This window comes from Cucumis sativus, chromosome 6, assembly GCF_000004075.3.
Source record: "Cucumis sativus cultivar 9930 chromosome 6, Cucumber_9930_V3, whole genome shotgun sequence".
In the NCBI taxonomy this organism is placed as follows: domain Eukaryota; kingdom Viridiplantae; phylum Streptophyta; class Magnoliopsida; order Cucurbitales; family Cucurbitaceae; genus Cucumis; species Cucumis sativus.
This window is the reverse complement of record NC_026660.2, coordinates 27,577,719-27,600,738: the sequence shown is the minus strand read 5'-3', so window position 1 is coordinate 27,600,738 and position 23,020 is coordinate 27,577,719. Positions and strand designations below refer to the sequence as shown.

The window sequence follows — 23,020 nt, the reverse complement described above, 5'->3', positions numbered from 1 at the left end:
ATTTGAGACACCAATTGGAGGGAAGTGAGTAACTCCAATTGAGAGACTCTATACCCATTTTATGCCTAGTTGAGCTTAAGAGACTCCCTTGTACTAATATGCATTAGTGGTAGTACTTTGACAGAGGTTAATGAAGAGCAACATGTTCGGGAGTAGAGGATTGGGTATAAACGTAGAAGGGTTAAATAAAAGCAAATGGTAGGGGTTTGTGAATTGTAATTGACAAACTGTGGAAGAACGGAAAATGAAAGATTCACGCGTACCGGGAACGAAAAGAAAAGTGAAAACACAAGTCTCGTCGGGAAGAGAAACCGTTGCATCGAAATTGATTTGGAGATGAGCGGTCCATTAATTGGGGTGGCAAATTCGTGATTAATGAAAAAACAAGATCCAAATGTGTAAATTACATACATACATATATATATATAGAAGCATTTGTCTCAGCTTATTTAAAGCAGAAAATAATCAGTTGTGGTTGTCGTTCTTTTCTTTTATTGTTTTTTTTTGGTCAAGAAATCGTAAAGAAGTTCGTGGAGACAGAAACGAGCAAATGGCAGCAGCTGCAGAAGCTACAGAGGGAGTAGTAATCCGTTGTATCACTATTGATTCATGGGAGCACCAAATTCAGCAGGGCAATGGCTCTAAAAAATTGGTATGTTATAACCTTTTCAATTTCCATTATCTTTCACAATTCTTTATCTTTCCCCCCTTCAATCGCTTTGTGTTTTCGCCTTTACTTGATTTCATCCTCTGTAATATGTTTGTTCATTTCAATGTAATCGCCATTACTTGATTTGATCAATGATCATCATCCTCACCACCCTTTTGTTGTTTTTCAAAATGATATTGATATGCTCAAGAAACTTTTCCTTTTTTTGTTTTTTTGTTTGTTTTTTTTTTTTTTTTTTTGCTTTTTTTGTGGTATGGTAGAAAAAGTAGTGATCAAAGTATGATATGTTTCGAATCTTTTGTGTTTCCCCTTTTTTTATTCAACAATCAATACCGTTTTTGTCTCCCACTTAATTGGCTTTCCAGTGAAAACAAATTGGATACCATATATGTATATATATTTATTATTGTATTAGTACATTGATATGATTATATGAAGCTTTATCCCGATCATGTCCTTGACTAAATGTCACCACCAATCATTTTCTCACTTAGAATACAACCGATTTTCTTCATGTACCAACGACTACCAATTATTGAGTTCTTGACATTTTAACATACAGTATATCTTGTTCATGAGTCCTACTACTGATGCAATAATCTTTATCCCGATCATGTCCTTGACTAAATGTCACCATCGATCATTTTCTCACTTAGAATACAACCGATTTTCTTCATGTAGCAAGGACTACCAATTATTGAGTTCTTGACATTTTAACATACAGTATACCTTGTTCATGAGTCCTAATACTGATGCAGATAGTTGTGGATTTTACTGCATCATGGTGTGGTCCATGTCGGTTCATTGCACCTTTCCTAGACGAGCTTGCTAGAAAACATCCCAATGTCACATTTTTGAAGGTTGATGTGGATGAACTGGAGGTACTGTAAATTATTATTTATAAACGTCTTGCTTTTGATAATCTAAATATAGCTCAACTAATTCGTATGTCATCTGGGAAATGATGCAGTCGGTGGCTAAAGATTGGGGGGTGGAGGCAATGCCTACTTTTATGTTTCTGAAAGAGGGAAGAATTCTGGACAAGGTAGTTGGAGCTAAGAAGGAAGAACTGCAACAGACCGTAGCGAAGCACTTGGCTACTGCTTCTGCCTGATTTTCCAACAACAAAAAATTGGGCTCTGAAGTAGAGATATATATATATATATATAAACTTTATTAGTCTGGAAAAGCTATAATTTTCTTCTATACTGGATTATCAACTTCTATCCGCTCGTTTTGTTGCTAGAACATGGTATATTCTCCCTTCTGAAGTGGTTTATATTGTGTCTTTTCTTCTTTCTTTTGAGTTTGAAAAACAATGTTATTGTCGCATTAGTATAATTGGGATTTGGGAATCTGATATTCAATTTGCTCCATAAGGAAAAGAAATTGATTCTTTAGGAGGAAGATTTGTTTAATGTATGTAATACATAATTCTGAACTTGCACCCTTAATTAGACTAGAGTCTGCATTTTGTAATGAAATTATACCCAATTCCATAACTGAAGGAATCTGAAGTATTGGATCTTATCATTTAAGTGAAATGGCAACTGCTTTACCACAAGAAAGGAATTTCATAAAAGTTCTGTTCAACACAATCAAAAAGGAAATAGAGATCTAGATAAAGGGGCATTTAGAAAGCAGAATGTCAACAATTTTTTTCCTTCAAACTGGCCTTTGTATTGCAGAAGGCACTTGTCACACCAGGTCTCACAACAACATCCTAAATGAGGTTTGACTTTTCCCCCAATGTAACAAACTGAAATAAATTACAAGATAAATTAACTATTTCTCCCAAAACCCATTTCCAGTTAAAATGCCAGGAATGGGAATTGAAATTCACCTCAGGGCCTAGATTGCAGAACCCCGGGATTTACAAACTCTACCATCTATACCTCTAGGAATCTATTGCCTTTGGCACCACACACACCCTTAACTTAAAAACTCACTCAATATGAAAATCAAATCATCAGATACAACTTGAAAAAGCACTTCTTATGTACCTATGATTGCTGATAGTAGTAGTTCAAGTCCTTGAGTCATGCAACTCTTCATAAAATCTTCTCTTTTCAACCAACACAATCAACCCCTCCAGTTGGGTTCTGCGGCTGTAGTTGCCGGAGCACATACAACTTCAACCGATAGTCGCTTCAACACATTTGGACATGGATCTTGCCCGAAGTTAGTATTAGATATGGTAACAGCACATCTTTGCTTCCCTATGCACCTCTGTAGAAAGAGATAACATGAGTGGGGAGTTATATACATATAGTGAAAGAAGAAAAACAAATATGTATCTTTTTTTCCTATTTTTTGTGTATTTTTTGCACCTTCTCTAGAATGTCGTATGACATCGGGGCATGGCAAGTTCCTTGTTGGTAGCTTCCGCAGGTTCCTAGTGGAGTTCCGAAGCTTGCAAATTTGATGGATGTTATGGAATAACCTGCAGAACACTTGAGATGAACTTTGGGTCTATGTAAATCTTCCGACTTTCCATAGCTTTCAATGTGCCAGTTCTTAAGGGTTGGATGGTATTCCGAGACATCAGCACAAACACCAGTTACTGATCTTTTCACCAAGCTGATGCTTGTGGGATTCCCTCCAAGTTCCTCAAAAACTACTAACAGATTGTCTTTTGGCTTCAACCAAGCACGAGGGACATGGTACCTGAAAATGAAATATAGTAAGGTTATGTAAAAGAAACTTATTCATTAATATTGATGAGCTTCCCTAGTGTGAAGAAGTTACCATCTTTGTGTTGGCTGGCCACAGCCTTGCTGACACTTGGGAGGTCTAAAGGTTCCAGCATAATTGCATTTATCACAATTACCAGTAGCATATGCAGTCCAGTATCTTCCAATACTCACTCCATTAATCCATATTTGGCCCTTCCCCATTCCTCGCATGTCTATAGCCAATGGCTCATCTCCTTCAGGTGCATCAAAGTTGCTCTGCGAGTAAAAGATACGGTTCATACTTTCAAGGGTCATCTCATTTTTCGTTGCAAAATCAAGTTTAATTTGGGGACAATAGGTACCTTGTGCCAAGTCAGTGGTTGTGGTGCTTGTGCAGCCAATGATCCTTCCATCCATTCAACTGAAGATATACCATTTGGAGATACGAGATTCATGGCTTCTCCTTTCAGCCCAACCTATTTTAAAGGAGTTACATGTGAGGAAAAGTTTGTCTGATATGAAATCATAACATTTGAGAAACTGGAGTCAAATGGTCAAACCTTGTAGGTCCATTTCGCCCAGGATAAATCCAATTTTCCTTGATCAAGTCCATGAAGAGCAACTGGACCCAATATTCCGGTGTTCCATGTCTCAAAGTGTCCCCCAACATTCTTCAATAACAACAATTCAAAGTGTGACATTAGCAAACAGTAAGGGGGAAAACCAAAAAAACATACTAGATGCTAATGGGCCATCTGGAAAATTTTCTTTGATGGCCGTTTTCAACTTCTGTTTTCAAAATCATGCAATTTGTGATGGTAAAAATTGCTCGAGTTCCACAAGTTTCCCAAGCTTGATTTAACCACCCCTTCATCTTGTAGGAGTGGATGAAGAGGAGTCATGCTTTTTACAAATTAGAAAAAAGATAAAAACACTACAGGTGAAACTCTGTTCAAGACTTGATTCAGGATCAATTGAAATGAAGAATTATATGTAAAAGGAGGGAACAAAACTCACTGGCAGTCCCACAGCAACACTCAAGAGTGCAATTGTGTTTCGTCCAGCACGAAAATTGACTTTACCGGTATAAGTGAATCTTCTATTTTCTCTTGACCCAAAGGCAGAACCTGATAACCAATCAAAATATATTAAACTTCTTGTTTTATGTTGATGAGAAGAGACATCAAAGAAGAATGAAGATAGTATTGCACCTGAAAGTCTCCCATTAATAAAGATATGCACAGCATGGCCAGTTGACTGAACAATCAGTGTGGGGAGTTCTCCACCATGCAGGAAGGATTCAGTTGAGCCAATATCTACACTGAAGGGATGAACAGACAATATATGGCCTGTTTAGTATGCAAAGCTGAATTCCATTTTACATTTTCAAAATTTGAGTCAAATGGATTTGGTAGATACCCATTTGAAAATTTTTGTTTTTTAAAATTCTTGTTTAGATTACGTGATTCAAATAATGGAATTTTTTTAAACAACAATTTTATGCTCAGTGTATATATTTTTAGTTAGGAATTTTAAGATGCATAATTTTACATTAAAAAGATGAAAAAAATATAGTATTTCATGTTATAAAAACATTTCATTTATTGTTAATGTATAATATAATCTAAACTATATGATAGTACATAATTTATAACATAGAACATGTTCATAGACTACTTACTAATAGTTGAGATTCAACTTAATATTTAGCTGTAATTACAACTATGTTCAACACATTTTGAACAATTGTGTAGGCGTCTAGGTTCAGTTTCTAAATCTATACTCAAGACACATCCAAAATCGTTGAAAACAAGCAAGAGCCAACCAGTACCGTTGGTCAAGGAAGAATTTGTCTCACCTAGTAATATACCACAGGTAGTCACTAGTGTCTTTGGTAACATTTATCTGCTCTAGTAAACCAGAAGCAGTCATTGTTGTGCTATCATCCTCCGCAGAAACGTCTTCATTGTAGCTTTCCCATAAGAGCATTGGAGAGTTTGTTGGTAGCATTTCCAATTGTGATGTTTGAACTCCAACCTGAAAAAGAAGTCGAAAACAAAATCAAGGTGAGCCGAAACCAGAATCTATTGAAGTCTTTAACACTTGTTAATAAAATACAATGCAAGGAAAAATTTTCAAACCTTGGCAGTATTGAAAACTACGTTTCTGCAATCAGGAAGGATACTGATGGACCATGGAGGCAAATTATAGTGCATGTTATTGAACATCACTCTTGCAGCTGAATCTGTGTCATAATTTGAAAGAAAGGCTGCACAATTTCCTGATTCTGATGTGTAAACGTAAGCCTGGCAACGTTGGAGGTCAAGCCTCAGTAACTCTGATTAAGTTCAAATAATGAGAGATGGAAATTATGGACTATGAATAGATGAACCTGTTGAGAGCTCCCTAACGAAGTCACAATTGGATCTGCTGAAACTAACGCCTTCTCGCACATCTTCACCGCCCTATGAAGCTCCTTCAGATGACCATACTTTGGTTGCCTGATCAATCCTATCATAATTTTTTTATGTCAATGTAAATGGATTCAATTATCAAAAACATGGGACCATAATTTGTCATTTTTGTACATTTTCTACTTCCTTTAAACAGCCACGTGCATCCACAAGGTCTAATGTGAGAAAAAAATAAGGTGGCTTTTTACAGCCATGAGTATGTTCCTTTTAGTCCTTGCATCTGTACAGACTCCGAATTTTTCATTGGAAATCGTTTGGAAAACTATTTAGAACAAGTGAGATTCAATTCTCACCATATTCATCTATTGGAGCATCATAGTCATAGCTGGTAGTAATGAAAGGTCCTCCTGCTGTGCGTCCAAAGTTCGTCCCTCCATGGTACTGTCACACAAAGAGATGAAAATCTTATAGGATAGTAGTTTACAACAAAGTAATACTTGCTTCACAGAAAACCAACCATGTAATAGTTAATAAACGATCCTCCTTTCTGAATGAACAGAGCAACTGCAAATGCCAAATCTTGAACGGGTCTTTGGTGAATTGGACCCCCAAACTCATTAAACCTTCAGGTTTGCCAAAGGAAAGTAAGAGAAATAAGAACATATCAGACAAGCAAAAAGTTGAATGACTATAATGAGACAATAAGGCTATTACAAACCAGCCACTCCAAGCCTCTGTCCACATTGTAGGTTTGTAGGGTCTATTGGGAGAAAATGCATCACAATAAAAGCCATTGCATGTATTAATCTGTGACAAACAAAATCAGAGTTTCTCAGGTAAGTTTTTGTGTTGTTTGAGACTTGAGTACCATTTCAAAATTAAAGTAACATGGAGAAGAGAAGTGCTGACCACTGGATCGGGGGCATCCTCTTCCTTGCACATCACCCATGGGACACCTGTTCCTAGTCCTACAGCCATCTTTGCCGCCCATGTCATATAATTTTGCCCAGCAGCCCCAAATAACTTGCTCTGTACTCCATATTCATTCTCAATCTACAATAACATATAACTTCAATTATTCGCTTGAATTAGAGCTATACTTCAGAAGAAGAAACTACAACTTTTTATGTCCATTAGATAAGATTACCAAGTAAGAAATGAAAACTAGATGTTAGTACCTGAGAGAGAATGATGGGGCCACCTTGGGACTCAAACAAGTTTTCACTTTTCATCAACCCCACAATTTTTTCTGTAAATCCCTGCATTGCTCTCTGAAACAGCAAGAATATGACTTAACGGGTTTTTACATAAAATTTGGGCAAACTAAACAAAACAGTCCCATGGCTATTAGAAATACTGCTTTTCCCTTCAATTTCTCTTTTGCATATAGATTAAAGAGGCATGCATATGAAAATACCTTGAAAGGTTCATTATCTGTTCTGAAGCTAATGCCTGGGACATACTTCAGCCAAACAGGAAACCCTCTGCAGGAAACGTTAGAATTTAGAACAAAGGAAAACGTTGCAGCAAAATTAAGCTTCTCGTTGTGAAAAAACAAAAAATGCAAGATGATAAGCTAAAGAAACCATTCATTTTTATTGTGGAAAGAGAGAGAGAGATATGGAGATCATAAGTAAGGAGGGGGTACCCAAAGTTCCACTCCGCACAAACATAAGGTCCAATGCGTAGATTTGCATATAGTCCAGCTTTCTGAATGGTCTTTATGAACCTCACCAGATCATATCTCCCTTCAAAATTGTACTGAAAGCATAGAATACGAGCAAAATGAGAATGAAAAACAAAGAAATCCTTAAGAGAAGTTTGTGCAAAAGCAGCATGAGAAGCAAAACAAACAAAGAAATGCAAAGAGATGGAGCAGTTACAGTACATTGCCAGGGGAAGGTTCATGAACATTCCAAAACACATAAGTTTCAACGACATCGAGACCACCTTCTTTTGCTTTCTGTATCAGACCTTCCCACATCTACACACATTTAATTTCTCCATAAATCAGCAACAAAACTTCAAACATTCCCACCGAAGAACCAAAAAATGAAGGAGAAATGTGTACCTCAGGAGTGCTTCTTGGATAATGTATGGAACCAGAGAAGAGAACTCTCCTCTGACCATTAATCAAAATAGCCTTTCTATCATATGTCACACTACATTGAACAAACTGAACACCCAAAAGCCAAAATAGCCCCAAAACCAACATCGAAAGCTTGGAAACCGAGTTGGTTGCCATTCTGAGTTAAAAAAGACCCAAAACTTTCTTGGGGTTGGAGGGAAAGTTAAAATGCAGAGACCTAAAACCCACCAAGAGGAAGGAATGCTTTTAGTTCTAGTTTATTCAGAGCATCTGCCACCACGAACAAAGCAACAGAGCTCAGCTCATTCCCAGTATGAACACGGCACTCTTAGATCCGAGCCTCCGATGACTGCAAATTAATGGAAGCCATAAACTTGTCTTTTATATACAGCCTCCACTCACCGACAGTCACAAGTGTCGAAATCCACCACAGTTCACTAAGGACCGTAAATGTGAACTACAATACACAAAAAGTGAAAGATGCGGGACCTGTAATGACCTACCAAAGCTGGAATTAAGTTAATAAACAGCAATAAATAAACGGCTTTCATTAAGTGCTTAAATTAATATGTCCTTAAAGCATGTTTTTTAACAGAATTTGGTAAACTGCAACTTTTTCTTTTTGATGGAGTGTCTAATTTGTACTCTCCTGATTAACAATACAAATGCCTCAATATTCTATTAAAGTTCTTACATTTAACTTCATTATAATTTAGAATTAGAAGAATAGAGCAGGAATTTTGACTGAATAATGGAATTGTAGCCAAAGCAAACCAACAAGGGCAAATTGTGGTCCGTTTTCGTAAGGAGACGGAAAGATAAACGACAGGTCGTTATGTCCCCATACGCCACTTTTGTCTGGGTCTTTGTGTAAGGTATGCCCCACTCTACCAAACACCATGTGAACCCCAAACTTTTCCTGGGTTTTAATGGTTCATGTGAAACCCTAAGGAAAACCAACATCCTCATTAAGTTCTCCCCAATTTTACTCATCAAATTCATCTTAGTTTCAAGTTTTAATCTTCCATGCATGGATTTTGTTACATTATTTAAATGAGTTTGGCACACTTGAACATAGTTGAAGCCAAGAACATGATTTAAGTATCACTCTGTAAATAAAATCCAAGACATGATTTTTCTGGTACATCTTCCATGGTACAAAATCATAGGAAAATACATTATTACATGATTTTCCTATATGCCCAAATCAATTGTTTCTGTTTTCTTGTTGACCCATTTCTTGTTCTCAAGTGACACAGTCTCCAAGCTTGTTTTGTCCCTCTTCATCTTCTTAGTTAGATCTGAAATTTGTGTCAGAAACCAGCTGGCTATTGAAACCTACAAACAGTATATTAAATATGCGATCTTGGTACTGTTTATTACATACTTGTCACTCCCACAGATATCTTCTAATTTTAATGTCTTTCCGATGGAATTTCTTTCAAATTTTAATTCCTATTATGCGATCTTGCTGTTTGTCCAGTCCCCAATGTCTTCCATTCTCGAATCTTTCTGTTTGTTACTCAACTCTTGATGACGGTTCCTTGGACCCATTAAGAAATAAAAAGAAAATGGGTCGAAGGGATTTTTTAATAGGAGATTAACTAAATAATGGGTGTGACGAATCTAAGTGACCCATGTGTCGTGTGTGGTGGAGTTGGCAAAAAGAACTAAAAAGCAGAGTTATTCAATTTCCATTATATTTGTTCCTTCGTCAATATTTTTTTTCTTCTTGAGATGGCCTTCAATGGTGGAAAAAGGCTGGAATAAGAAGATGGGGAACCCTAATACAGGGCCGCTTTATGGCCCCACGACGGCTGCCACTTTTCCCCGCAGATATAGGCCGTTTGTTATTTACGACTTGAATTTCTTTTTTAAAAAAGTCTTTCATATACTAATTCTAAATAACCAATATTAATCTGGGACTTTAAATTATTGCATTCCTTATTTTTAGTTCTGTTCTTCAATTTTGTTTTCAGTATAAGTTGGTGGAAAGAAAGCCCCCCGATGCATCACTCGATTGTTAAAATAGGAGAAAATGTCGAGTAAAATTACAAAAATAAAAAATCACATTCACTCTCACGTAAAATTTATTGACACTCTCGATCAATCTAGGTCCCTCGTTTGGTGTTGATGTTGCTAGAGTTGCTCAGTCGTTTGATAGTAGGAATGATGTCAAGAAAAAGTTGTGCTATAAGCTAGAGAAGACCATGGTCTAAAGAATAGTAATGTAGTTTCACACGCAATCATATGTAAGGACAAAGATATTGACATTTTTTAAAATTAAACTAGACCATTTCACATTACAGATCTTTTATACAATTGTTTCACTCGAAAGATTTGAATTTGAAAACTCTGGATCTAAAAGTCTATTACAAGGTTTTTTAGTTAGTTTGTTAGAAAGATGGTTATTTTATATATATCAGGCTGGAACATGTAAATAGATATTACAAAAAAATAAAAATAAAAACTCTGAGAGGTTTTCTCTCGATTTCTACTCTATCTATTACTATTTAAACTAGTTTTGTAAAATTTAACACAGTGTGTGAAAAATAAAAAGTAAAGAAGGACGTGGCGTAGACAAAATACACAAACGATTTTAGATTTGAAGGGAAAATTTGAAGTAGTGACATGGTTGTTTGGCATAACTAGTCATCGGATGCTAGCGTTAACGTTGGTGAAAGTTGAAACCCCACGCAAGGCCACGCCATCGGTAATAAATGTGCAAATCTCAAATTAATTGCACTTTATTAATTACCAACACGACTATATGGCAGAATTTAATAATTAACAACAGAATACCATATCTTTAATTAGTCACTCCAGAGATAGAATAGAGTGAAACAAAAATGATTAAGAAGCACATGATGACGAGGACATTTGAGGATAGGATAATATAAAATCACAACTTTTGGGCATACAACTTAATACCCTTTTCTATTGGATTCCCTTTCCTTTCCCTTTTCTCTTTCCTAAACAATATATTCACCCACCCCCTCCTCCTCCATTTCATCTTTTACCATTCTTCTTTTGCATTTATTACATCAATTCCTCTTACCAAATCCCAAACAATATGTGTTTATTGTTTTTATTTCTTTCAGCTGGAGAATGTATTTGGATGGGAATCCTATGAGTTTGAATATGTATGGCTGATGCCACTGAATCACTGATCCTATCAAAACTAACTTGTTTTCCTTTCTTTCCTTTGACGGTGGGAAATTTCCGTCCTCTGCCCAAACCCTTCATCGGTGGATCTCACCCTTTTCAATTATTGCTAATAATTCATATATATATATAAACAAATAAGGTCACAAAAAATAATCAAATTTGAGATCTTTTTTAATAATTGATTTTCAAAGGTATACAAAACTAAATAGTTTTTTTTTAATGATTAAGGTTTTATTTAATTTGAAAATTATTTTAACAAGTAAAAAGAGAAAAAAACTACTTACATTTTCGGAGCTTTAATTAATGTTAGCGTAGCTTAATTTCAAAATTTAGATTATAATACATAATGACCTATCGAGGAACTGCTTTTCAAAAGCTAAGAAAAAAAATTCAAAAAGATTATAGAATAAAGATAAAGCATACCATTATTAAAGACACAACTTTCTCAAGACTGTCTTTCTACAGAAGATGGGTTTCTTTATAGTTTATATATATTTAATGCACTTTCCAATAAATTGTTCCAAACAAATATTATTTTGATTCAATTTTAGTTTATAAATAGTTCAACTTTACATTATCACAGTGATATTTTAAGTCAGTTTTTTTTTTTTATTATTATTATTGTTTTTGTTGTATTTGTGCATTTTATTACAAATATGATGAACATGTTGTTTTAATTGTTGATTGAGGTGCCTCAAAACATTATTATTGGACCAATATTTAAAGGAATAGTTAAGCGCTCCAAAAGATTTGCGTAATTGGGTATCTAAGTTAACTTTTGAAAAAATGTAAAGGAACTAATTAAACTTAAAAGTGAATGAGATTGTGATTTAGAGACAAGATTGGATACTGATTTAATATTTTGTAGGTTAATTAAGGAGACAACATATATAAATTGATTAATGGTTTGGGAAAAGTGGCAGCACCATTATGAAGTGTGTGTAGGTCTCAAATGAATAGAACGCTTTTCAACATGATTCATTGTTATTACAACGGTCCTATAAAGAACCAATTAATGATTAAAGATAATTAGTAAGTTATTTTAAAACAATTTTTATTTAGAATAATTAAACAAAAATAAGTTTTTTTAGACTTAACTCTCCCCTAATCTCACATATTAAACTCAAACATTAAATATTTTTTTTTTTGTTTTTACATCTTAGTTTTCAAAATTATATTTGTTTCTCTTTAAAAAAATATTTAAATTATTTTTAAAATAATTAAAAAATAGTTTTCAAATCGAGTGAATATTTAGAATATTTGATTTGGTTGTTAAAATAGATAATGGAAAATTGGATATCTTTATGATTATAGATATTGAAATAAGTTGATATATAGTTCCATGTAACATAAATGCTGTCTTAATATAATCATAAAGTAATGAAATAAATAGTCATAAGCTGTGATTGTTAGGAACAAATGAGAAGTTTAAAATTATATATAAGATAAAAAGATAAACATTGATTCTCAAAATTTCTACATTTAACACTTAAAGTACACAAAAATGAAAATAAACCAAACATAAAAGTAAAAGTAAAAGTAGTTAGTACGTAATGTTAGAAAGAAGCAAAGATATAGTAAGAATGTAGTGTTTGAACCACAGACACCATAATGTTAGCATCTACATGTGAATGTGTACAACATTTGCTTACAAAAAAGACTATGCATACACTCAATCATTCGTACTTATGCCACTGCTTATCAATATTACTCCACACAAATTATCTTAATACTCAAGTTTACCAGATTGACCTCTTCAAAATAATTACTTCTTTCTTCATTTGAATTCACTATAAATATGTAAGCTGGAGTAAGAATCAAATTTGAAAGAGTGATAATGATAAATTGAAACAAGTAACGTAATTGAAGATCGTAATATATATGCACAAGAAAAAGTGGAACTATCAAACGAAGCTCATCAGCAGGAATTGGCATTGGCATCATCATAAGTGAATCAGAAGTAGGGGTTAGAAATGGGCCATGATTTGAGCCCAATTAATATGTGAAAACGGGGAACCCAGAAGCCACTTTTGGGATTGGGTGTGTTTAAGATTACACACAATCTCAGCCCACCCATTCTGAGAGCTTGCAAATGTTTCTCGGTACAAAAGGGAGAGAGCCGAATTATTTGAAGAACAAAAGTGGACACTTTGGAGAGTGTACTCTTTTACTCTCTCAACACACTCAACAGTTATTTTCTAACTCTCTTGCTTTTCTTATTCCTCTCTTTCATTACTTTGTTTGCTTAACTTACCACTTACCTGTTTAGTTTGATTCATGAATGAAGATACGTTATCTATTTATAGATAAAAGATCATCGGAGTCTAAGCAAAAAGATCTCTTTAAAATTACGAACCTAAATAAAATACAAGACATTTCTAGGTTCTTTCTTTTAGATATTTATTTATACACTTCGACACGATTAAGATATCATATTTTTGCTCTCTAATTTTAAAAGAAAGAATTATATTCATATCAATACTATTTTTTATTTTTTTTGATATTCAAGAATGTACACTTCCACTAATTTCACGAAACAGTCCACTTGATCATACAACGTTTGAGTGTTAAAATAACATGTAGAATATACATTAGGATATATTTATTTTTAAAAAATGGTCCTTGTAAGCATTTGTATGATTCTTCCACGATCTCTTGTTTACATCTGTAATTTTATCAAAACAATAAATTCAAAATCAAGTATAAAATTAAACATTCAAATATGGCCACAGCTATTTCAGAATCACTTCTATGTGTTGGGTTTAAGTGATTATAAATTAAAAAAATTAAAACATTCAAATATGACCGTAACTATTTCAAAATATTGTTTGAATTAAAACAGAAAAAAAGAAGAAGAAATCCAAAAAAGGAAAGGAAGGAAAAATCTGAAAACTAAAAAGGAAATAAGGAAAAAGATTATGGAGTAGATTTGTCAATTTGGGGCTACAATTACAAAGCGCCGACTGCATAGCCATCTGCCGATTCAATCGACGAGTGAAGATTCAAATGCTTCGTCCCCACAAGAATCTATGCAGCTTCATCTATGGCCTGAACCACCATCAATTCCTTCACCTTATGCGTTCAGCATCCACTTATCAACACAATCACATAAACCATGGCGCGAATGGAAATCTTCGGAAGAAAGATGAGAACGAAGAAGCCCACTTGTATTTCTACAAGAGTAGAGGCCAGCACATTCTTACAAACCAACGAATTCTGGACTCTATTGTTCGAAAATCTGCAATACTTCCGACCGATACGGTCTTGGAGATCGGACCCGGCACCGGAAATCTGACATTGAAGCTATTGGAAGCTTCTCAAAAGGTCATAGCCGTTGAAATCGATAAAAGAATGGTCGAGGTTCTTCACAAACGCGTGGTGGAGCACCAACTTGAAGACCGCATTTGTGTAAGTTAAAATTGCTATCAACTTGTTCGATGAAATGTCTGACAGAGGATAAACTGCTGGCGGTGGGGTTTTGTAGGTCATATGTCAAGATGCTTTGAAATGTGAATTCCCTCATTTCGACCTCGTTGTGGCCAACATCCCTTATGGTATATCTTCCCCGCTTGTGGCCAAGTTGGTATACGGGACAATTCCATTCCGGAGTGCCACGCTTCTACTTCAGAAAGAGTTTGCACGGCGGTTGTTGGCGGATCCTGGTGATTCTGAGTATAATCGTTTGGCTGTTAATGTGAAACTGGTGGCTGATGTGGAGCATGTCATGGATGTAAGCAAGAGGGACTTTGTTCCTTGTCCTAAAGTCGACTCATCTGTGGTGTTAATCCGGCCCAAGAAGGAAGTTCCAGAAGTGAACCTGGAAGAATGGCGAGCGTTCACTAGAACTTGCTTTGGCAAGAAGAATAAGACACTTGGGGCAACATTCAAGCAGAAGAGGAAGCTGATGGACCTTATGCACTCAAATTCAATGGAGGGCTTTAATTCCTTCAGGGAGACGGTCATACAGGTTCTAAAATCCGGGGACTTTGAAGATAAAAGACCGGTGAAGTTGTGTAACGAAGAATTGCTACATTTGCTAGCGTTGTTTAATCAGTCTGGAATTTATTTTCACAATAGATCAGACCTTCAAGATGCAGAAAGAAGTGTCTTGGCTGACGCCTATAGTTCAGAACAAGAGTAATTTTCCTGCTTCATTCTCAATGGTGAGGGAAGTAGCTTTTGAGAAGTAGAAACTAGTCTTCCTTTTGGCGTTTCACTGTACTTTCTTATTTATCACTTGAATTATAGTTCGTACTCTTCTCAGGAAAGAAATATCATTTTATTAAAGTTTAACTCGCGGCATTTGCCTCATGAATTGGTAGTTTGTAAAATAACTTAAAGTTAAAAGATGGAGCCTATTTTGATTTGATTGCAAAGTGTGTTAATCCCACGACTCAGATTGGCTATTTCTCAACTAGCTGTACTCACGAGTTTTATATAATTAGTTTCAACATAATCTATAGAATAAAATGTGAGGTAATGGCTTGTTTTTCCATGTATACTATGAATAGTCTTATTTTAAGAGTAGCTTCTTTCGCTAGTATAGACACAAATCAAGATTGCAGGAAAGAGTTGAGCCAATTTGCAAGTGTGATAGAAATGGGCTTCAGCATTTAAGGAAAGCCATATTTTCATCAAATGGCACAGAAACCGGATTCCTAATGTCATATCTGATGCGCCTTGTTCAGCAAACGGTACTTGAAGCTGAAGGATGATCAGATTAGGATGTATAAATTAATGGGCACCGACACAGGAACTGAATTTTTGGGTATTTACCAACACCCAGAAAAGGGGAGACAGTAATATGGTGGATGGTTTGAATCATGTGAACTGTGATTGTCATGGGAAGAGGACGGCCACTGGTGGGCTCTACCAAACTTCATATCATTGACCCACCTAGTCTTGTGATTGGCATGGCCTCTAATAAACGCATCATCCACAACTCTCTCTCTCTCTCTCAAATTTGTACTATTTGATTGACAGAATTGAAATTGAAATGATATAAGAATCTATATCCACATTATTATCTTCTTTTGATTACTTCTACAGCATGTGATGTTGAACGTTGGATGTGCTCTATCATAAGCTGATGTGACAGAAATTGAAGGCAAATTCAAACACGCATGCTTGGTTTTAGGAGGAAAATGGATGCCTAAAGATGAACTTCTTGTTCTCTCTGTTCAACCAAAAGACACAATCTCCAGCAAGCTCCTCACCATATAATGTCAAGAGGGTGGAAAGGAAAGGAAAGGAAAGGAAACAAATAAACTTTAAACATGGAGTTGGGTACAATGAATGCTATTCAATGGTGGGAATGGAGGAAATGGACAAAAGAAGGACCCCTTTGAACTGTCAAAAAGATGGCGACGCACGAACAAGAATCATAATTCAGAATGGTAAGAGTAGAGCTCCATGTAAAGTAAAACTGGAATTCCTGTATTAGTACAGTTATGGTTTAAAAGAGAGGACCCCTCGTGGGTCTGTCTAGCTGTATAATAAAAAAAACTTGGGTCATTTAATACATTTACATATGTGTGTGGCAAATTTTTTTCGCCTTATTTCCTCGACTGCTCGGTATCAAAGTTGTTGAGATGATTGAATCCAATCAAGAACTTAAGGTTGTGACTGTGATTGGCAGCTTCCTTCTCATCTTGACTGTCGGAAAATTGATGATATAATCCTTTTCAGCTTCCCATCTGTTTTCATTTGCAGTTATGTAATGTTACTATTATCTCATAATGACATTTTCCCCCACAACTTCTGATTAGTTTCAATTAAAACAAGTTTCTCTTGATAGATTTTCTTTTTTCTTAAATGCAAGACAGAGAGAGTACCTGTAGGTCGTGACAAGATGATGAAGGAAAATTGAGATTTCGAGCCTGGTTAGTTCGACGCCAGGACATAGCCTCTGTCCCCCTCCAAAAGGTGTAAAGTTATGGTTGTTTGTAGCAGACAAATTTTCCTGTTTATATTTTTTACAATTGCAGCCATATTTTAATAATTCATAAAGATTAAAATGAATCAAAATATGATTAATAAAGTCACAAACTTTCAAATACATTTTCCACTCTCTTATTGTACCTCCCATCTCCACGGATCAAACTCATGTGGGTTTGCATAGTTCTTTTCATCCATATGAACTGAAATAAAGGATGCCAGGACGCACCATCCTTGCGGTATTAAATATCCTGCAATCAAATATAGCGATGAAACCCAATAAAAAAAAAAAAAGAAGAGAAATTCACTTGTTAGAGCATAATTAAATAAATCTCCTTACCATACCTTTGATTTTCACGTCTTTTTGAGCTTTTCTCCAAACTCCATTGACGATATTAGCCATTCTTAATGTTTCACTAATTACCTAGATGTGAAAATGGACGAGTACTCAAAATGAATCGGCATAAGGAAGAGATTTTCAGTACTTCTTGGTGTGAGAATTGAAGTGTTAATTATGCTTACATTTTGAGTAAATTGCAAAGACATGTAATCTGTCCACGTATACTCCTCCCCAGATCCATCCTTCTCCTTCTTCAGTTTCATATTCTCTTCCTAATTTCATCAACCAAAAAAAAAAAAAAAAAAAGGAAGAATTTGAGAAACCCCACCAAATTCAAATAATTAGAATTTAGAAAGAAATATTGGTAGTTCATAATTTTACACCATTGCAGGTAGATTTAAAAGCTCCTTGCCTCAACAACAACTAGATTCAAAATGGAAATATTTTAGTTGTTTCTGTAACATACAATCCAATCCAAAGATGTGGGTCCTAATTAAAGGATTATTATGTTATTAAGTTGTGGATTAAAGAAAAGGGGGGAAATCAGAAGAGGAAGAGGAAGAAGAAGAAGAAGAAGAAGAAAGAAGTGAGAGTGAAAAAAAGAAGAGATAATTGAAGAATAGAAAAGGAAAGTGAAAAAAGAAAAAGGGGAAAAGGAGACAATGAGACAGGTAATGGTCTCTACACGCGCAGCCAAGGAGTTAATTGCTGGTCCTTTTATCTGACATACACGCCTCATTCTTAATATCGTACGGCCACGAAACCTCCACATCATCCCCTCATTTTCTCTGTCTCTCTCTCTCTCTCTCACTCACTCACACGTGCTCTCCCCCGCTCGTGCGTCTCCCTCCACTTATACTCTTTTCTTTCTTTCTTTCTCTCTTCCTTTCTTCTTTTCTTCATACGGATAATAATTATAATATCCTTCTCTATACTCTGATAACGACTTTTTACAAAAGTCAATACTGCTTCTAATTCTAACCCCACCCCTTCTCTTCAAATTAAATCAATCAACTTTTATGATTCTCTCTAATTAATCTTTACCTTATCAAAATAATATCTAAATACACCTTTTCACTTTTCATTTTGAGTCTAATTAACCAACCTATTATTCAACTTTAATAGTGGTATATCCTGCGTGATCTCACATATGCTTATTGGACAACTGTTAGATCCATTATACGCCAATTTCAAAAACTAGTAATAGACTGTTTCAGCTGTTTACTTTGTTATAGTTATTAAGTTATCTTAATCTATGACTCTATACCACATGCTGTAATACAATGCAAACTATTATTTTAGTCTAAATAAAAATGGTAACAAAATGGAGATTTAAAATAATGGATATAAATATCAAACATGTAAAGTACCACCTATTCTACTTGAAACCCCAAACATGGAGAAGAACTAGACACACCCCATTTGAAGTAACCTCTCTAAGGTAGGTAGGTAAACCTTAGATATATACGAGATTGCCTAATAATTCTACTGTTTAGCAAGAAAATGTCTAAGTCAGCTGGTAGTAATGTTAGTACATATGTTAGGCCAAAGAGTTCTTGGATCCCATCACTAATAAAAGATTAATAATTCCATCCCGAGCCATAATAATTTCCTAGGCTCACCAATTCACTAAACCAAACAACTCTACTCCTTCCCCCCCTCCCTAATTGACCTTAATATTTTAGACATTTTAACGAGACAACTTAGATATGCCTATTATTATTATCATTATTTAGGTTCGAGATGTGAGAGTGCCAATATTTAAATCTATAATCTTTCGAAGGAGAATATATAATTTAAGTGAGTAACATGATAATTATTTAATTGGAACGTGGTGGTTATCGGAAAGCAGACTCTTGAAACCGACGGTTTTTGCCCAGGGGCTCCACCCACCATCCCAACCTCATGATTCAGTCCTAACCATTGGATCAGGAAACGAACAAAAAAACGTACCTTTAATTGGGCAAGAGCGCGGGGACAATCACTGAGAAATTTAACGGCGAGAGTCATGGCCGTCGGTACCGTTTCCTCCCCGGGGATCATCAGCTCTATGATGTGACTGCTGATGAAATCCAGGGGTAGCCCTTGGTTCTCGTTGTGATCCTGTAAGAGCACGTCCACCGCATCTCTCGGTGCACCCTTCTCCCCCACCATCGATTTCCTTTCTTCCACAATCTTCCCCACAATTTTCAACAACTTCTCTCTGGCCTGTACACAACCCAACACATAAGATCAACTTAATTAATTAAATATAAACTATTGATTTATTGATTTAATAGTAATAACAATAATAAAGTAAACCTTCAAAGATTTATATAGCCTAGTTCCAGGTAATTTAATAGGTATACAAATCAAAGCTTTAATAAACTCCTCAAATTCCCTTTTTAAAGTCTCCAATTCTTTACCAGGTCCCACGCTCATCAACACCTTCACCAATACTTCAAATGTGATCTGAAAAAAAATATAAAATTAAATAATTTTTTATGCATGACCCATATTATTATTATATTAAAAGCAAAATACAATATTTTAAAGTAAGAAGAAAAAAAGAGGGGGAGATTATTGAGACCTGTTTGGCTTCAGTTTGAAGATGCAATTGAGAGTTATTCCAGTTAGCAAGTCTAAGTTGAACAGTATTTTGAATATCTTTAGTGATTTGGGCTTTGAGTTGAGGAGACCTAAGGAAGGCTCCAATGATTGTATGAAGTCTTCTTTGAACATTTCCTTTCATTCTTAGAATTGAATATGTACCAAGTAGTTCTGTTATTGATTTTGGGTAAGCTGGGGTAAATATATTCCCATGGTTTTGTAAGATAACCTTATTCACCTCTGAATCAGTTGATACTATTATGGGTGTCCCCAAAATGTTGGTTTTAAACACATTCCCATACCTGCAAAAAATAAATAATAAACAAAAATCAAATCTTTTAATTATATATTATTTTTGTTTCATCAATCTAAGTAAGTAGACTATGGTTACTGCAGCTAAAGTCAGAAGTCTGCACTTTTAGTACTTTTTTGGATCAAAATTGCAACCAAAGATTTTCACCCACATGGAAATTTCTTCAAAAGTACATGCTTGGTTCTTTTAGGCTTTCAATTCTGATCCTTTGTTGAGGATTGCCTCATTTCATTACAACAAACAGGAGAAGAAAAAACAAACAAAACAATAATATTTCCTATGGTTAAAAATTCAAACTTTTATTTTCCTTTTCTGATCTCTTGCATGTGTGACCTTAGTTCTTTCTTTTTCTTTTTTTGAAATTATTAAATAATTATCAATTATCAATCCTCCCCATCATCATTTCTTTATTCTCTTCTGGCCTTTCCAAAACAATTAAATAGAAAATCAATCCAACTAATTGCTAACTTGGATTAATCATAACAACGACCATAAATTTTTTTGAAAAAAAGCATAATTACCACCACAACTTTAATTATGGTGAAAATAGTTAGGTAACACGTCCAGCTAATGAATGATGGTGGCACTCATCATTTTTGTGCTGGGTTTTGTGTACTTTCTTGTAATGCAGTGATATAGAAAGAAAATAAATAAATATATGATCCTCTATTTGTGGTAACAAGAAAAGGGAGGGAAAAAAAGAAGAATATTTTCTTAGAGATTGAGTAAGAAAGAAAAAAGCTGGGTATGCTTTGTAATGTTATGAATATGTTTGATAGGCAACTGGGTGTTTCCTACCAAAGGAAAAATATTAGAAATAATTGAAAAATTAATTTTAAAAACTTTTTTTTAATATTATTTTTTATTTTTAAGAAGACAGAACAAAAAAAGAAAAAAAGAAAGAAAAGGAAAAGGGAGATTGACTTACAGAGATTTGCGTTTGTCCATGAAGGTGACAGGACGAGAAGAATAGCCAGAAGAAATGAATTGAAGAGTTTCACCAAAGAAAGGCCAACCCAAATTCCCTTTAGGAATTCCATCTTTGTTCTCAACAATCTTCTTCTTCTTCTTCAACAAAAACCAACCTAAAATAACACACACAAACACCCAAACTCCCATTTTTTTTCAATTCTCTCTAAACCCTACAAACGCCCTAGTAAACAAAAAAAGGTTGCAACCTTTTCTTTTTCTTGAGTCAACCAAGGCAAAAAAGAAAAAAGGAAGACTTTTACTTGGCTATCAAATCAATTCATGCAGCCAAAGACCCAGTTTTTATGTGTCTCTCAAAGAGAAAAAAAAGAGAGAGAAATGAGAAAGAGGAATATAAATAGGAGTATAGGAGAGTGTCTATTTAGGAAATTAGGTATATAGCTTTGTCCTTTGTGGGAATTAGAGAAGGGGATGGGATTTGGGAAGTGAAGGGAGAGAAGAGGAATGAAAATCTTTTTTGGGTGTTGAGATTTGGAAGATCTATACCATGCCCTTATAACAATCAAAATGAATGAAGTGTGTGACACCATGTTTGATGGCCTAATATTGACACCCTTTCTCTCCTTTCTCTCCTTTTCTTTTTTCTTTTTTGTCTTTATTTCATTAGGTATAGATGTTATTGTTACTTGGATTTCTCTATTCTAATTCATTTTACCCCACCAAAGTTGTTCCACCAAAAATGTTCTAAAATTGTACCTTACCCATTTCACCTCATCAATGCTCTCTCTCTCCCCCTCCCTCACCAACCCTTCAATAAAAAATTTGATATTTCTGTCACCAAATATCACTTCCCCAACTTCTTTTTTATAAATTCATTGTTGAAATTCCAATCTTCAATCTTTTTAAGTTATGTTGAAAGGTCAATCTACTCATACCTTATTCTTTATTGTTATTTTATTAAATAACATTTAGTTTGTGCTTAAATTAATGATTACTATAGTTCAAGTCATCCATCAAATAAAAAAAAAAGTCAACTTACACGATTATTGTATAAAAAGTTCTGAAATTTGACTTAAACAGTTATATTATATGACTAATAACGATAGCTTTCTCGTTTTGTCTACATTAATAATGTGGAGATTACGTAAAACTCAGACATATAAATGAAAAGAAAAGCAAATTGGTTCCGAGAGATCCGGGTTTTCCGAAAGAAAAATGTGATTGGTATGATGATAAGAATATAAAAATCCGAACTTTGGAAGAAAATGGAAATGGGGTTTCTTGGAAACACTTCCCCATAGCCGACTCCTAAAGTTTGATGGATTTCATGGCTAACTTTAGGGTTATGTGAGAAAAATGCAAGTGTTTGAGGGAGAAAAAGTTAAGGTGTTGAAGAAGAAGAAGAAGGAGGGGGGAATGAGATCACATGGGTCGGGCCAGAATGAGAGTGTTTAATTTGTAGAGTGAAAGAAGATGACCCACCTTGGAAATGGCATGTGCAGAAACTGAGCACGTGAACAAAGCCCACTGGGCCGATTGGGGGGCGCCGTAAGATATCTCATCCCTTTCCCCTCTCTCACCCTAATCTAAACCCCTATTCCTCTTTCTTTTCATTTTCTTTTTCACTACTTCCCATAATTCATTCGTCTTGTCTTCATCATGCTTCAGTACTTTAAACACTGTTTCACAGTCTTCAATATCTCTCTCTTTCTCTCTGCAACTACAAGTGAGTGATGGATCTACACTGTGAATGTGGACCCATTTCTCTTAACTTTGCTGTTTTCACTTTCTTCTCTCATCCTTCTTCATCTTTGTGTTTGCTGCTCTGATTCACAAAAACCATCAATCCCTTGAAAACGGATTTCTAAAACTACATACTTTTTAGAGCAGTGTAT

General features: G+C 35.0%; 4 protein-coding genes across 6 annotated transcripts; 2 read left to right on the top strand and 2 right to left on the bottom strand.

The window, feature by feature from the left end:
- Positions 1-445: 445 nt before the first annotated feature.
- On the top strand, positions 446-2,077 carry LOC101203181 (thioredoxin H-type). Its single transcript, XM_004149931.3, has 3 exons — positions 446-652; positions 1,429-1,551; positions 1,641-2,077. The coding sequence occupies exons 1-3, from the start codon at positions 551-553 to the stop codon at positions 1,782-1,784; spliced, it is 369 nt and encodes a 122-aa protein (XP_004149979.1). The 5' UTR covers positions 446-550; the 3' UTR covers positions 1,785-2,077.
- A 193-nt stretch (positions 2,078-2,270) lies between these two features.
- On the bottom strand, positions 2,271-8,228 carry LOC101203424 (beta-galactosidase 3). Of its 2 annotated transcripts, XM_004149932.3 has the most exons (19): positions 7,831-8,226; positions 7,648-7,743; positions 7,408-7,520; positions 7,177-7,243; positions 6,938-7,030; positions 6,669-6,812; positions 6,478-6,566; positions 6,277-6,382; positions 6,113-6,200; positions 5,738-5,856; positions 5,487-5,651; positions 5,204-5,382; positions 4,557-4,666; positions 4,363-4,472; positions 3,906-4,016; positions 3,708-3,821; positions 3,419-3,621; positions 3,001-3,337; positions 2,271-2,899 (listed from the first exon to the last, which is right to left on the bottom strand). In XM_004149932.3, exons 1-19 carry the CDS (start codon positions 8,002-8,004, stop codon positions 2,753-2,755), a joined length of 2,565 nt encoding a protein of 854 aa, XP_004149980.1. In that variant the 5' UTR covers positions 8,005-8,226; the 3' UTR covers positions 2,271-2,752. The 2 variants fall into 2 exon arrangements, with proteins under 2 accessions (XP_004149980.1, XP_031743617.1); XM_031887757.1 differs by having other exon boundaries at positions 4,363-4,666; positions 7,831-8,228.
- A 5,437-nt stretch (positions 8,229-13,665) lies between these two features.
- On the top strand, positions 13,666-15,430 carry LOC101203673 (ribosomal RNA small subunit methyltransferase, mitochondrial). Its single transcript, XM_004149933.3, has 2 exons — positions 13,666-14,424; positions 14,501-15,430. Exons 1-2 carry the CDS (start codon positions 14,023-14,025, stop codon positions 15,155-15,157), a joined length of 1,059 nt encoding a protein of 352 aa, XP_004149981.1. The 5' UTR covers positions 13,666-14,022; the 3' UTR covers positions 15,158-15,430.
- A 970-nt stretch (positions 15,431-16,400) lies between these two features.
- On the bottom strand, positions 16,401-21,697 carry LOC101203911 (3-epi-6-deoxocathasterone 23-monooxygenase CYP90C1). Of its 2 annotated transcripts, none has more exons than XR_004217605.1 (9): positions 21,124-21,697; positions 19,863-20,184; positions 19,595-19,744; positions 19,247-19,501; positions 17,476-17,565; positions 17,299-17,377; positions 17,076-17,204; positions 16,851-16,978; positions 16,401-16,712 (listed from the first exon to the last, which is right to left on the bottom strand). XR_004217605.1 is itself a non-coding variant. In XM_004149934.3 (9 exons), exons 1-9 carry the CDS (start codon positions 21,312-21,314, stop codon positions 16,622-16,624), a joined length of 1,413 nt encoding a protein of 470 aa, XP_004149982.1. In that variant the 5' UTR covers positions 21,315-21,686; the 3' UTR covers positions 16,401-16,621. The 2 variants fall into 2 exon arrangements, 1 of the variants encoding a protein (XP_004149982.1); XM_004149934.3 differs by having other exon boundaries at positions 17,098-17,204; positions 21,124-21,686.
- Between the last annotated feature and the right edge of the window lie 1,323 nt (positions 21,698-23,020).